At 44.8% G+C, this 14,597-nt stretch overlaps 1 protein-coding gene across 1 annotated transcript in view; it reads right to left on the reverse strand.

The window, feature by feature from the left end:
* TMEM132D (transmembrane protein 132D) overlaps nucleotides 1-14,597 on the reverse strand; it is an 835,380-nt gene that overhangs the window by 114,299 nt on the left and 706,484 nt on the right. Inside the window, exon 5 of the mRNA XM_043902103.1 lies at nucleotides 12,163-12,303. Within this exon, the coding sequence (XP_043758038.1) occupies nucleotides 12,163-12,303 (141 nt within the window). The remainder of the gene's footprint in view (nucleotides 1-12,162; nucleotides 12,304-14,597) is intronic.

The following is a 14,597-nucleotide window of genomic DNA, read 5'->3' on the forward strand; positions in this document are numbered from 1 at the left end:
GGGAGATTGGATAGGTCTTAGCGGCAATTGTAAGGCATTTTAGCTTTTATTTTGAGAAAATGGAGAAGCCACAGGACAATTTTGAGTGGAGGAGTGATGTGATGTGTCTCACATTTCTAAAGGAACACTTTCACTGATGAGTTGAGAGTAGTTTTGGGGGTGGAGGACAAACTCAAGAGCAGTAACATGCTTGAGGAAGTTGTGGAAAGCTCATTTTACCTTCTAATCTTGACCCCACTTATTAAGTTCTAAATGAAACTTGAAAAGATTTTGTGCAGATACTCCTGAAGTTAAGACTGTAGCTCAGAGGCAAATTCCTACTTATAAAACAAATATACAGGTGATCAAAGTGGCTCTAATAGACTGCTTTCCCAACACAGTGCAGAATCAAATTTGTCATAAGAATGTTATATCCATCTTACAACTGAAGAAACTGAGGAAAAGGAAGTTTAAATATCCAGACTCGTTCTCATTATAAATATCAAGAGCTAGGGTTTAAATCCAGACAATCTGACATGAGGGCCCAAACTCGTTAGCACCATGTGTCCACGATGTGTACACTATGCAATAATCACATAGGATGTGGCATCGGCTGCATCTTTAGACGGGATATATGCTGCTCAGTTTGCTGTGGTCTCCGCTATTTCCTCTCTCCTTTACACGTTTAAGTTATTGTGTGTATCCTGTTTTCTAGGGTGATGATCCTTGGTCTAAATGTTTTCCAAGATCCTTTGTGTAAATTCTAGGTCAAAGATGATGAAGAGGTTTCATCTCTTAAATCCATGACTGATGGTGTTGAGAAGAGTTCCCAGGAATGTCCGAACATAATAGAAAGATGTGTTATATTTGACTGGTGATGCTGAGTATTTTGTATGAGGTATGTTTGCTGATGCTGCTCTTGGCTAACCCAGGATGGAAGGCAAGGTTGGTTTGCCCTCTCTGACCCAATCTATCCCATTCCCCAAAAGGCAGAATCTCTGCTTGTCCTGATTTTGACTACCAAAGAGCAAAGTTGATCTAAGCAAGTTCATTCTGACAAAAATTTTCAGGAAGGGATATATATATACAGTCTCTCCCAGAAGTATGTTCAGTTTGACAAAGGAGTGCAGGGAGAATGAATGGTTAGTGCAATAGTATGATGTCTTGTTGGAGGGATTGCAAGTGTTCATGTGTGGAGGAGTTATTTTTGGCTGGGAGTGTGGACCTTCCATGTGCCATGGTAAATGATCACCCACAGAAGGAAAGCCTGATCAGAGTCCTTGAACAGAGGTGGGCAAATATTTTCTGTAAAGAAATGGATGGTAAGCATTTTTGGCTTTGCGGACTGTGCGATTGCTCTCGCAGCTACTCAGGCCTGCCACAGCAGTGCTGAAGCAGCACTGATAAATGGATGGATAGTCCCAACTTGTTACCATGGCAGCCGTAGTTTGCCAACCCCTATCCTGAATGATGAGTGATGGAAGCAGAAACAAAACAGGCCTTGGAAATGGGTATCATGGATCTTGGTTTCTGATGATGTGTTAAAACTCTGTGCATTCATTTTCCAAGAGAACTCTGCAGGGAGAAACCAAATCTTGCCCTAGCCCACTCCCAACAAAATCCAACCAGATTTAATCCAATCTTAGAAAATCCTGAGCATGTACAATTTTAAACATGTGGTTTCTTTAGAGAATATCTCAGGGTGGCACTCAGTACCTTTAGTTTCCTAGATACCTTTAATCTCTCTGCAAAGGGAAGCCAACATTCAATAATTAATGCTTTAGTATCTTATTTCATTTGGAAATGACCTACCCCCGCAAGTCCCCCCAAAAACAAACAAAAAAAAACTGTGTTCGCAGCAGCCAATTGACAAAAGGCTGAAGCAACCCAAGTTCCCACTGATGGATGAATGGATAAATGGTCTGTCCATACGAGGGAATATGACTCAGCCTTGAAAAGGAAGGAAATTCTGACCGATGCAAAAACATGCATGAACCTGGAGGATGTTACAGTCAGTGAAATAAGCCAAACACAGAGGACAAATACTATATGATTCCACTAATACGCGGTGCCTAGAGTGGTCAAATTCACAAAGACAGAAAGTAGAATAGAGGCTACCAGGGGCAGAGGGAGTTAGTGCTTAAGTGGGACTTGGTGTTTAAATGGGTACCAAATTTCAGCTTTGCAAGAAGAAAAGAGTTCTGGAGATGAATGTTGATGACGGTTGCTCAACAATGTGAATGTACTTGCAAATACTGCCCTGGACACTTAGGAATCATTAAGATGGTAATCTTATATGTATTTTGTTACAGTTTAAACAAAAAACCTCTGGGTGCCTCAATATTCTTATCTGAAATATAAGATAAAAATAACATTATTTCTTGGGGTCATTGTGAGGATCAAAGAAATGCTACCTGCTGTGTAATGAACACCCAGGATACATGAAAACATTGCTATTTCTATTATTATTATAATACTTCTCATGTTTAACCTGGATCAGGAGTCAAGATCTACTGACAACTCTGGAACGATGCTTTATATATTAGAAACTGGCAAGTGGATGGAAAGGAAGAGAATCAGGGTCTAAACACTGGGTCTAGGTTTGAGGAAGAGAAATATTGTTTTCTCTAAACTGAAACATTTATTCTCAATCAGGCAATAAAGATGTTCTGACACTAGTAAGTCAACTTCAGGGAAGGAACACTGTTATTTGGTGTCCAAATAGGATGCTGCCACATGAAGAGAGAGGGCGGTGGATGTACAGGCAGAGATGATGCCGTGTAGCCTACAGGCTCTTTTTCTGCCTCTGCTGCTTCATTTGCATCCAGGAGTGTCTCTACGATGGCGGGGGGGACAAATATGAGTCCAGACTCTGCATCCAGCAGGGGGCTTCACCCCACTCTGAAGCTACAGATTCTACTCCTATATGTGAGGTTTACTTTAAAAATAACCACTGACACAATCTAAATGTTCATTGACAGATAACTGGATAAAGGTGTGGGATATTTATACAATGGAGTATTACTCAGCCATAAATGAATGAAATAATGCCATCTGCAGCAACATACATGGACCTAGGGATTATCCTACTAAGTGAAGCAAGCCAGGCAGAGAAAGACACGTATCATATGATATCACTTATAGGTAGAAGCTTTAGAAAACAGATACAAATGAATTTATACACAAAACAGACCCACAGACATAGAAAATGAACTTACAGTTATCAAAGGGAGAAGGAAGGGGGGGAGGAGGGATGAATTCAGAATTTGTGATTAACAGATATGTGTGCTCAGTCACTCAGCCGTGTCCAACTCTTTGGGACCCCATGGACTGTAGCCCGCCAGGCTCCTCTGTCCATGGGATTTTACAGGCAGGAATACTGGACTGGGTCACCATTTCCTTCTCCAGGGGATCTTCCTGACCCAGGGACCGAACCCATGTCTCCTATGTCTTCTGCATTGACAGATGGATTTTTTACCTCTGAGCCACCTGGGAAGCCCAATTAACAGATACATACTACTATATATAAATTAGATAGCCAACAAGGACCTACTGTATAGCACAGGGACCTATACTCAATATTTTGTAAAACTGCAAGGGAAAAGAATCTGATACACAAACACACACACACATATGTACACATATCAGTTTGCTGTACACCTAAAACTAACACAACATAGTAAATCAAGTATACTTCAATAAAGATAAAATTAAAAAATAATAAATGCTGAAAAATGATATTGAGGAAACAACAGCAACAAATAACTACCCATTGAGTGCAAGACGGATTGAAGAAGGGGAATACTGAGAGGTTATTCTAATCTAACAGCCTTGCTCAATAAAGGATCTCAAGGGATATGTGTTCACCAAATGAAAAGTGCATCACCCATATCAGTGCCTGAAAAGCATCACGCTCCTTCTTGGAAGATGCCATGTCTTACAGCCGAACCGCTTCCCAGGAGCTCTTCCCCTGCAAGTAATACAGGGAAAGTCTGCAGGGGAGGCAGCAGGACTGATTGAACAGGCATAATCTACACAATTTCCCGATTCCGTGGCTGGTATTTAAGCAACCATTTGGGGGACTTTCCTGGTGGTCCAGTGGTTAAGAATCCACCTTGCAATGCAGGGGACGTGAATTTGATCCTTGGTTGGGGAGATAAAAATCCCACATGCCATGGAGCAACTAAGGCCACACACAACTAGAGAGAATCTTTATGCCACAATGAAGGAGCCTGCATAATGCAATAAAGATCCCATGTGCTGCAACTCAGACCCCATGGAGTCAAGTAAGTTAAATAAATAAAACTGAAAAAAGGAGCCACTTCTCTCTGGGAGGGGACAAAAATGATGAGCCCTGGTTAAAGGATCAGCAGACTGAGGAAAAAAAAAAAAAAGAAGGGACACAAGAGGATGCCCTCTCCTTGTGGCTCTCTCTGTGACTGATCAGGGGATGGGAAGTTCAGCAGGGGTCCCGAAAGCGGGCTGCATGGCGGGCAGGGCCCCCACTGCGCCCCTCTCCTCCTCTGGAGCAAGGCCACTGCCAGGACAAGCCATAGCCTGTAGCCCACAGCACAGTGCCCCGCTGGAGAGGCAATCTCTGCTACTCCTTTCCTCTCTCGGGGTTGTTAAGTGTCTCATTCCAGTCCTAAAATCGCCCTCCTTCCCCTGGCAGTGGCGGTCTGCTCCTGTGGCAGGAAGACTTCTGCCTGGATTAGCCTTGGGAGAACACGTCAGGCTTGATTAAGCCCAGTTTCCAATCCTTGTGAGTTTCTGCTGGAAAGCGGGGTAGGTCCTGACGCGGTCAGAGTATTAGAAGATGCTGAAGCAGGCTCACTGAATCCAGCTGCGATGTGCAGGGGCTGACCTCCCTTCACTGGTAACGGAGGACTTTCCTGCCATTTGGGGAAGATACTTGTCTGTTTAGGAGCAGTTAATGAACACTTTAAAAACAACTCAGCAAAAAAAGGAAACCTCCTACACTATTGGTTGGAATGTAAATTGGTGCAGCCACTATGGAGAACAGTATGGCGGTTCCTTAGAAAACTAAAAATAGAGCTACCATATGATCCAGCAATCCCACTCTTGGGCATATATCCAGAGAAAAATCTAATCTGAAAAGATGCATGCACCCAAATGTTCACAGAAACATTACTTACAATAGCCAAGATGTGGAAGTAACTCAGTGTCCACCAACAGATGAATGGATAAAGAAGATGTGGTATATAGACACTGAAGTGAAGTGTTAGTCTCTCAGTCCTGTCTGACCCTGTGACCCCATGGACTATAGCCCACCATGTTCCTCTATTCATGGAATTCTCCAGGCAAGAGTACTGAAGTGGGTTGCCATTTCCTTCTCCAGGGGATCTTCCCAAACCAGGGATCGAACGTGGGTCTTCTGCATTGCAGGCAGATTGTTTACCTTTTGAGCCACTGGGGAAGTCCGGAATATATCAAAAAAAGAATAAAATAATGCCATCTGTAGCAACATGGATGGACCAAGAAATCATACTAAGTAAAGAAAGACAGAGAAAGACAAATATCACATGACATCACTTATATGTGGAATCTAATTTTTGAACTTATTTGCAAAACAGAAACAGACTCACAGATAGAGAAAACAAATTCATGATTACCAAAGGGAACATGTTGGGTAGGGGAGGGATGAGTTAGGAGTTTGGGATTAGAGATACACACTACTATATATAAAACAGATAAACAATGAGATCCTACTGTATAGCACAGAGAACTATATTTAATATCTTGTAATAACATAATGGAAAAAATGAAAAAGAATCTATGTATATCTATAAAAATATGTATCTCTCTATATTCCATTACCATGTATCTGAATACCTTTGCTGTACAACAGAAACTAACTCAACAATGTAAATCAGCTGTTGTTCAGTCATTAAGTCATGTTTGACAAGTTGTGTCCGACTCTCTGAGACCCCATGGACTGCAGTACACCAGGCTTCCCTGTTCTTCACTATCTCCTGGAGTTTGCTCAAACTCATGTCCGTTGAGTTGGTGAAGCCATCCAACAATCTCATCCTCTGTCGTCCCCTTCTCCTCCTGCCTTCAGTCTTCCCCAGCATTAGGGCCTTTTCCAATGAGTCAGCTTTTTGTGCAGCAGGGGGGTCAAACTACTGGAGCTTCAACCTCAGCATCAGTTCTTCCCATGAATGTTCAGGGTTGAATTCCTTTAGGATTGACTAGTTGGATCTCCTTGCTGTCCAAGCGACTCTCAAGGGTCTTCTCTAGCACCACAATTCAAAAGCATCAATTTTTCGGCATTCAGCCTTATTTATGGTTCAACTCTCATGTCAATACTTCAATTAAAAAAAAAAAAACAACTCAGCAGGCATTTCAGGAGTGACTCTTGAGCCCAAATCAGTCTTCTTTGCTATGTGTAAAAGTGTAGTTTGACTTTGCCGTACAGCCACTCTCCACAGGGCAACTTTGGGGCTCTTAAGGGTCCTAAGCTCCATAGCTCTGCCAGTCCTAAGTGGCTGTATGTGGTATATGCTGTTTCTATTTCTCGGAGGACCCCACCGTATTCCGTGGTAAGGGCACATAGGGTTCCCAGGGCGGGGGAGGGCCCGTCCCTCTCCCCACAATGCCTCCTTTATTAGTTCGTGTCCTTTGGAGTGATGTAGGCTTTGGACAATCAGTGTTTTAGGGTGTCTGAGCTTCAAGGATGAGGAGCTGACCTAAACAGGTCCCATGAGAACATATTCCAGGACTTGCACTGGACTGGCCTGGAGGACGTAGATTCTTTCCTGTTGGATTTGAACCAGTTCTGAGGCATCCATTTTGCTCCCACAAGGGCAGCCTCTGTCAGAATGAAACCCCCAAGAAAGTGTGGCTATATGTGAGGGAGTGGGAAAGAGAGAGAGAATGTTCTTGTGGATCTGAACAAAACCCTCAGAAATTTGTCCTGACTGAACTCTCCAATGACGTCAGCCACACTTTTTTCCTATTTAAACTTAAGTCAGTGTGGGTGGAATTTCCTGTTATTTCCAACTCCTAAGACTCACAATAGATATTCTCATCAATATCTGAAATGCATCCGTGAGGGACCCGCTGCCTTCTTAAAAACCCAGCAGCCTTGGGAGACACAAGGTAACATGCCTTCATGTAATTTACGATTCAGGCCAAATGAGTTTTCCAGTGGATCTCCTGAGAGGTGGTTTTGTATGGAGGGAGGAGAATACAAGAGCTTATTGGGCCTCTGGCTAGGGAAAGAAGAGAAAGCAAAAGAAATAAAAAGATGTGGGGTGGGGGAGAGGGGCTTTAAAGACAGACCTGCTGCTCAGAGATTTCCCAGGAGCCTCAGAGCAGGTGTTGAGATGCTTCTCCAAGGATTCCTTGGCTTTCTTTCTCAAGGGCCTCCGAATGGCACCAAAACATTATCTACACCAAGTGATTCTCTTTCAACACCAGTGATTCATAGAGCAGCACGCCGACAGCTGGGCAGGCTGTGGGGTTTGATTTTCAAGTTGTGCACCAGCTGGTGAGGCCTGCGGATGGACGTGAAACTGAACAGGAAGGCTTTCCACTTTCCTTGAGTCTCCGCATTTCTGACAATGATTTCATGGACTCCCGAGATGACCCAAGTCATTCTGTACTCTTTAGGGCACAAATATAAACCCGGACCTCTTTGGTGACTGGTATTATAAGGCGAACAGAAATTGCTTTACACACAAAGGACTCCATTACTTTATGTTTAGGCAGTAGTGTTGTGGGATTCGAGGTCTTAAGTAGTATCATAAGTTCCTGATTTTTCTGCACGATGGTTCTGACTTCCTCTATTATTTCTAATTCCCTGGCAAGTTCATTTCTCAAGATGGGGTCTGGACTTCCCTGGTGGTACAGTGGACTAGAATCTGCCTGCCAATGCAGGGGACATGGGTTTGATCCCTGGTCCAGGAAGATTCCACATGCTGAGGAGCAACAAAGCCTGTGCACCACAACTTCTAAGCCCACAAGTTGCAACTACTGAACCCATGTGCTGCAACTATTAATGCCTGTGTGCCTAGAGCCCGTGCTCCACAATAAGAGAAGCCACTGCAATGAGAAGCCTATGCACTGCAGTGAAGAGTAGCTTCCACTTGCAGCAACCAGAGAAAGCCTGCACACAGCAACAGAGACCCAGGGCAACCAAAACTTAAAAAAAATAAATAAATAAAAGATGGAACTTAATAACTCTGGCATATCCTCTCAAGGATAAGGAGTAAGAACAAATGGAGAGAATATGTTCTCTTATAGGAGTTTCAACCAAAGTCTCAGGATTGCATCCCATTGATTGGGATTGAGTACTATGTCTCCCCCTGAGCCAGTGAAAGTCTCTGGAGGGATGCAGTGCTTTGATTGGCCACTGTGGGTCACATGGCCACTGGGAGCTGGGTTGGACACCATACTATTTAAATTGCATAGATTTAAAATAAATGAGTCATGGTTATGAAATACACAGCATGGGAATACAGTCAATAACTATGTAATATCTTTGTGTGATGACATAGTGACTAGACTTACCATGGTGATCATTTTGAAATATATAGAAATCTCAAATTACTTTGTCGCATAACACAAGCTAACATGGTGTTGCAGGTCAATTACACTTCAAAAACAAACAAACAGAGACACAAAAGAGATCAGATTTGTGGTTATCAGAGGCGTGGGGTGAGGTGAGAGGGAATCGGATGAAGGCAACCAAAGATACAGAGTCCTAGCTATAAGATAAATAGGTGCTAGAGATGTAATGTACAACACGATAAATAGAAGTAACACTGCTGTATGTTACACATGAAAGTTGTTAGAAGAGAAAATCCTAAGAGTGAGCATCACAAGAAAAAAAACTTTTTTTCTATTTCTTTATGTATGTATCCCCCTGGAGTGAGAAGCAACTCACTCCAATATTGCCTGGAGAATCCCATGGAGAGGGGAACCTGGCGGGCTCAGACCGACTGAGCACACAATTATGTATCCATGTGAAGTGATGGACGTTCACTAAATTTATCATGGTCATCATTTCGTGACGTATGTAGGTTAAATCATTATGCTGGACCCCTTAAACCTATACAGTGCTGTATATCAACGACATCCCAATCAAACTGGAAGAAAACATGTAAATAAATTTTAAAAATTAAAAAATTCAAGACTCTCACACAGTGAAGTTAAGTCTCAAAGAGGAAGATAAATACCGTATCTCACTTATAAGTGACACCTAGAAAAATGGTAGAGATGAACTTACTTGCAAAGCAGAAATAGAAACGCAGATGTAGAGAACAAGCGTATGGATACCAAAAGGGCGGCTAGGATAAATCGGGAGACTGAGATTGGTGTATACACACTACTTTGTATAAAAGAGGTAACTAATGAGAACCTACTGTGTCACACAGGGAACCCCACTCAGTGCTCTGTGGTGACCTAAATGGGATGGAAATCTAAAAGAGAGCAGATGGAGGTACACATATCACAGATTCACTTTACTGTACGGCAGAAACCAACCCAATGTTGTAAAGCAACTGTACTCCAATAAAAATTTAAAAAAATAAAAAATTTGGGGGAAAAAAAGGGAAAAAAACTTGTATGAATTCGGTGGAGGGATTTTTAGAGAATATCAGGTCATTATTATCAGAAAAAAGACAAATGGAAGCTGCAGGACAAAGTTTCCGGTCCACTGCAGGAATCCGTAGTACTTCCTAAAAGCGGCACAAACAGGAAGAAACTTACTGTGGATGATTTACCTAATTCATAGTAAATAACCAACAAAGACTGTCTGCAATATAAAACGACACCCACAATGTTGCAAACTGGAAGCTGGTGCAAGTTTAAGCAAGAGACCTCCCCAGGGTTGTTTTTGGTTTTTGTGATCTTTCTCTTCTGTACATTCACCCTCAAGAGTTTTTATGGCAAAAAAAAACCACTACAATATTGTAAAGTAATTAACCTTCAACTAATAAAAATAAATGAAAAAAAAATTTTTTTAAAAAGAAATAATAAGCTTGAAAAAAAAAGTTTCCTTAGTGCTGGAGAGGATCCTCAGTAAATAATAAGCTAGATCGAATGGCATTTGAGTTTTACAAAATTTTACACTACTTACTCAGGGGGCTTCCCTGGTGGCTCAGTGGTACAGAATCTACCTGCCAATACAGGAGACACAGGTTTGATCCCTGAGACGGGAAGATCCCACGTGCTGCAGAGCAACCAAGCTCCTGCCCCACAAATCCTGAGCCTGTGCTCTAGAGCCCGGGAAAGGCAAATACTGAGCATCTGTGCTGCAGTCACTGAAGCCTGCAGGCCCTAGAGCCCACACTCTGCAACGAGAGACGTCATCACAATGAGAAGCCCATGCACCACAACTAAAGAGCAGCCCCTGCTTGCTGCAGCTAGAGAAAGCCAGGGCACACCAACAAAGACCTAGCACAGCCAAGAATAAAATAAATAATATAATTTATATATATATACATACATACATATATATATATAAAACTTCCTCAGGAAAGACTTTAGCAAGAAGATAAAGCGGTGAGCATGCCTGGCAACCATCAAAGGGAAGAGAGTTAGGAGCTGGCGGAGCAGAAGGGTGTCTGAACTGTCAGAGGAAAAACGAAGTCTGCAGGGTGCTTGGAACAGAGGTGGCAAGAGGGAGCCAGAGTGAGGTTGGAGTCGAGGCAGGCATAGCCGGCTGGGCTGTACTTCCCCTGTCCTGGTAAACCCTTTGGCTTTACCTCTGAGGTGGGAGGAGGCCAGTGGCTGGTTCTGAGCTAAGGACTGACATCACTAGGCCTCCACGTGAATCACCCCAGCTGCTGCAGGCGGCCCCTGGGAAGCCAAGAAGGTCACTGCTTTGACCCAGGAGAGTTACGGTGGCTTGGGCTGGGGTGGTGGGTGTGGGGACTGCTTGGCTCCTGGGTGTGTTTTTCTAAAGCACTGCCAATGGGATTTGCTGAAGGACTGGATGTGGGGAGAGAGAGAGAACAAGTAATATGCGATGTGCTAAGACGCTGGTTTAAAGGATGTGCCAAGATACTGGTCTGAGCCGCGGGGAGATGGATGTGCCATGTACTGAGGTGAAGGGCATGCTGGGTGGGATGTTGTACAATGCGTCAGTCAGCCCGGTCATCTGGCAGCACTGCCTTCTCTCTGGGACACTAGGGACCGGGTGCCTCTACCTTGTGGTCCCAACATCTGAAACTGGACCCAGTGCTCAGCGACGACTCAATCTGCGTCTGTCCACTGCCTTCTCGTGGGTGGAAATGCTCCCTGGGGTTCACATGGGGTCAGAGAGGCCCTTCAGTCCTTGAGCAGAACAAGCAGGAAGGCTGGTGGGCTCTGACTAGTCCTGGGACCACAAGGATGGGAGTCCCCCGCCCTCTCCGCTGCATCCCTCCCAGCCTGGGGCATTTGCTGGGAGGCTGGCTCAGAGGAGGTGCCAAGAAGCTTCTGTCTGCACAGTGGGTGGCAGCAGCGTGACAAACCCCTCTCCCCTGCTGACTGGCATCACACGATAAGCTGCTTGGCAGAGCAAACTAGGCGCCCCGTCCCTTCCCAGGCAATGCATCCCCCAAAGGGCCTTTGTTTAAGATCACTTTTGCATTCAATTTAAAAGGTGAAAGAAGCAGCCAGAGAGAAGGAAGGAGTCTTCAGCATTTAAACTAGGGACTGGGAGAGCTGGTCACTCCATCCCTAAGTCATGGAGAATCCTGCTGGTTAGCCAGGGGAGTGGAACTGGGTTGTGAATCCTCACCAATCCTCCAAAAATGCTTTGTGCTATGAAATCATCCTAGAGCGTGGCCGCATACTCGTCGACCTAGTTTCTGATGCTGCCTTCTCTCTCCTTCCCAGCCGGTGCGGTCAGCGGGGGGACAGTAAGCTCTATTCGGATGGTGGTCCCTTATCCCTCAGCCATCCTCCCTAGGGGCGCGCAAGAGGTCACAGCATTTGGAAACACAGACGGTCAGGAGCATCAGCGACCAGGACTAACATTCCCCACCACCCCCCAACCCCCACCACCCCCTGAAGCACCATTCCTTCACATCCTGGGAATGGGAGCAGCGGGATAACTAGAGTGGGATGGGGGATGGGGGGTCCACGGGGACCCTGTGGTCCCAGCTGGTTGACCAGCACTGATGCCGACAAGACAGCGGATTTCTGTAGGGACCGGGGGTGTCAACTTGCCTTAATGACATCTTCATCAGACGATCGGCACTCCACGGACTTGAGATCTGTCACTGCGCCATCCTCCTCCACAGAGACCACCTTCACGGGCACGGCCACCGTCTTCCCGGTGAGGATGGCTGTGTTCAGGATTTCCGCCTCCTGGAAGAGCAAACGTATCCCGCCATCACATCCTGACGCCTGTGCAGACCGCCTTCCCCCAGCCTCCCTGCGAAGAACCCGCCCCCACTTAGGCTTAGAAAGCCCAGCATTTAGCACCAGCCAAGGGGTCACGGCAGCCCAGGTAATGTCCTCCATCACCCAGACTTTCGAGGGGTTGAATGTGATGGAGAGGGGGTATGGGATGCAGAGGGCCGGGGAGCAAATTCATCATGAATAATATTGTATTTGACAAACTTCATCATGCACCAAGAACTGTCCTAGCACTGTAGAAGTATGCATCTATGAAGTCTCACAGAATCACTGAACGTGCATTCAGATTTCCTCTACTATGTGGTTGGCACAGAGAGGTTCTGTTACTTGACACAGCTAAGAAATGGCGAAGGTGGGATTAGAACCCAGGATGTTCAACCCCCGAGTCCACGTGTTCATGTTCCAATTGGTCTAAATTCACACAAAAGGATTCCGATGTAAGCAGTCAACTGTTGGCCAGGGAACTAGATGCCTAATGTGGGGCATAAAGAGACTGAGAGAACTGTGGCTGTGGCTCTTGCTTTCTTTCACTTCCTGTCACTTTCCCAAGGTTATCCTGGCCTCTGTGTGTGTCTGGAATGCTATGATGACCCCAGTGACACCCCCAGAGCTCCATCAATGGAACACATGTACGCACAACACACACACACACACACACACACACACACACACACTCTCCCAAACATGCATCTTCCCTGCTAAACACTTCCTCCAGAGCTCAGCTCAACCTGTGTCCTTTGGGACCTCCCTGTTTGCCTCTGTTATTTGCTTTCAGAGCTAAGAACATGATGGTCCCTCAGAGCCCAGCAAAGAAAGGCCTGGGCTCTCCTTCGGGGCATCTGACACCACTGCAGTTTTGCTGTTCCTTATAGCTGTTCAACCCTTTCATCCTTCTTCTAGACGGTAAGCTCTGTGGGGCTGCCTCTGCTTCCTGCTCAATAGAACCTCACCCAGAGTCTGTGGAAGCATGAAGAAGGACCAGCAAGGAAGGAACTGGAATCCACACTAGCATCTTCATCTCCTTGTTCTGTATGTTAGCCTTCTGTGCCTAAGTCCCTCCTTTTTGATTTTTATTTTTTACTGACATATAGTTGCTTTACAATGTTGTGTTATTTCTGGTACATGGCAAGGTGATTCACATATATATATACATATAGATATAACTTTTCAGATTCTTTTTCATTATTGGTTATTCCAAGATACTGAATATAGTTCCCTGTGCTATACAGTAGGTCCTTGTTGTTTATCTCTTTTATATATAGTAGTGTGGAGAAGGAAATTGCAACCCACTCCAGTATTCTTGTCTGGAGAATCCCATGGACAGAAGAGCCTGGAGGGCTACAGTCCATGGGGTCGCAAAGAGTCAGACACGACTGGGCAACTAACACACACATATAGTAGTGTGTACCTGTTAATCCTAAACTCCTCATTTATCCTTCCCCTGCCTTTCTTTTTGGTAACCATAGTTTGTTTTCTGTGCCTGTGAGTCTATTTCTGTTTTTGTAGGTAAGTTCATTTGAATCATTTTTTTAGATTCCACATAAAAGTGATATCATATGACATTTGTCTGCATGAGTTCTCTCTTCTTGGCAAGGGGTACCTTTTCTCTGTGTCGGGAAGATCCCCTGGAGAAGGAAAGAGCAATCCACTCCGGTATTCTTGCCTGGGAAATCCCATGGACAGAGGAGCCTGGCGGACTACGGTCCATGGGGTCGCAAAGAGTCGGATACAATTCAGCAACTGAGCACACACGCACCTTTTCCTGGGCACTGAGCAAGAATCCTCACTCTGCACTTCTTCTCCAACAAGCCCATGCCTTCTAGGGTTACTCTTACACTCTGGCGGTTTGTGAACTGGCATAGCCCTATGAGATCCTGTGAGCCTATTTCTCAGGCGGAGAACACTGAGCCCCAAGCAACAGGAATCTCATTCCTCTCTGCAAGGATCGTCTCCTCTAACCGCGAAAAGATCAAAATTCCCATGTAAGCCTCAATCTTTGTGCAACAAGACATTCGAGTTCTAGTCCTCGACATTCTTGGTTCAATCGCCATTCATCACATGTCAGTCATGTTCCTGAGAGATCTTATGTCAGCATGCACAGTGAGTTTCTTCTATTCATCTGAACTTGACCAGCTGAGCCTGGGGACAGCACCAACACCACGTCTGGACAGGCCTTAGGAGCTAGTTAGGGAGCCTTTTACATCTTTTAGAGACAGGCTTGTAGAGATTCTTGTTAATTTGGT

The sequence above is a fragment of the Cervus elaphus genome, chromosome 5 (genome assembly GCF_910594005.1).
Source record: "Cervus elaphus chromosome 5, mCerEla1.1, whole genome shotgun sequence".
Classification (NCBI taxonomy): domain Eukaryota; kingdom Metazoa; phylum Chordata; class Mammalia; order Artiodactyla; family Cervidae; genus Cervus; species Cervus elaphus.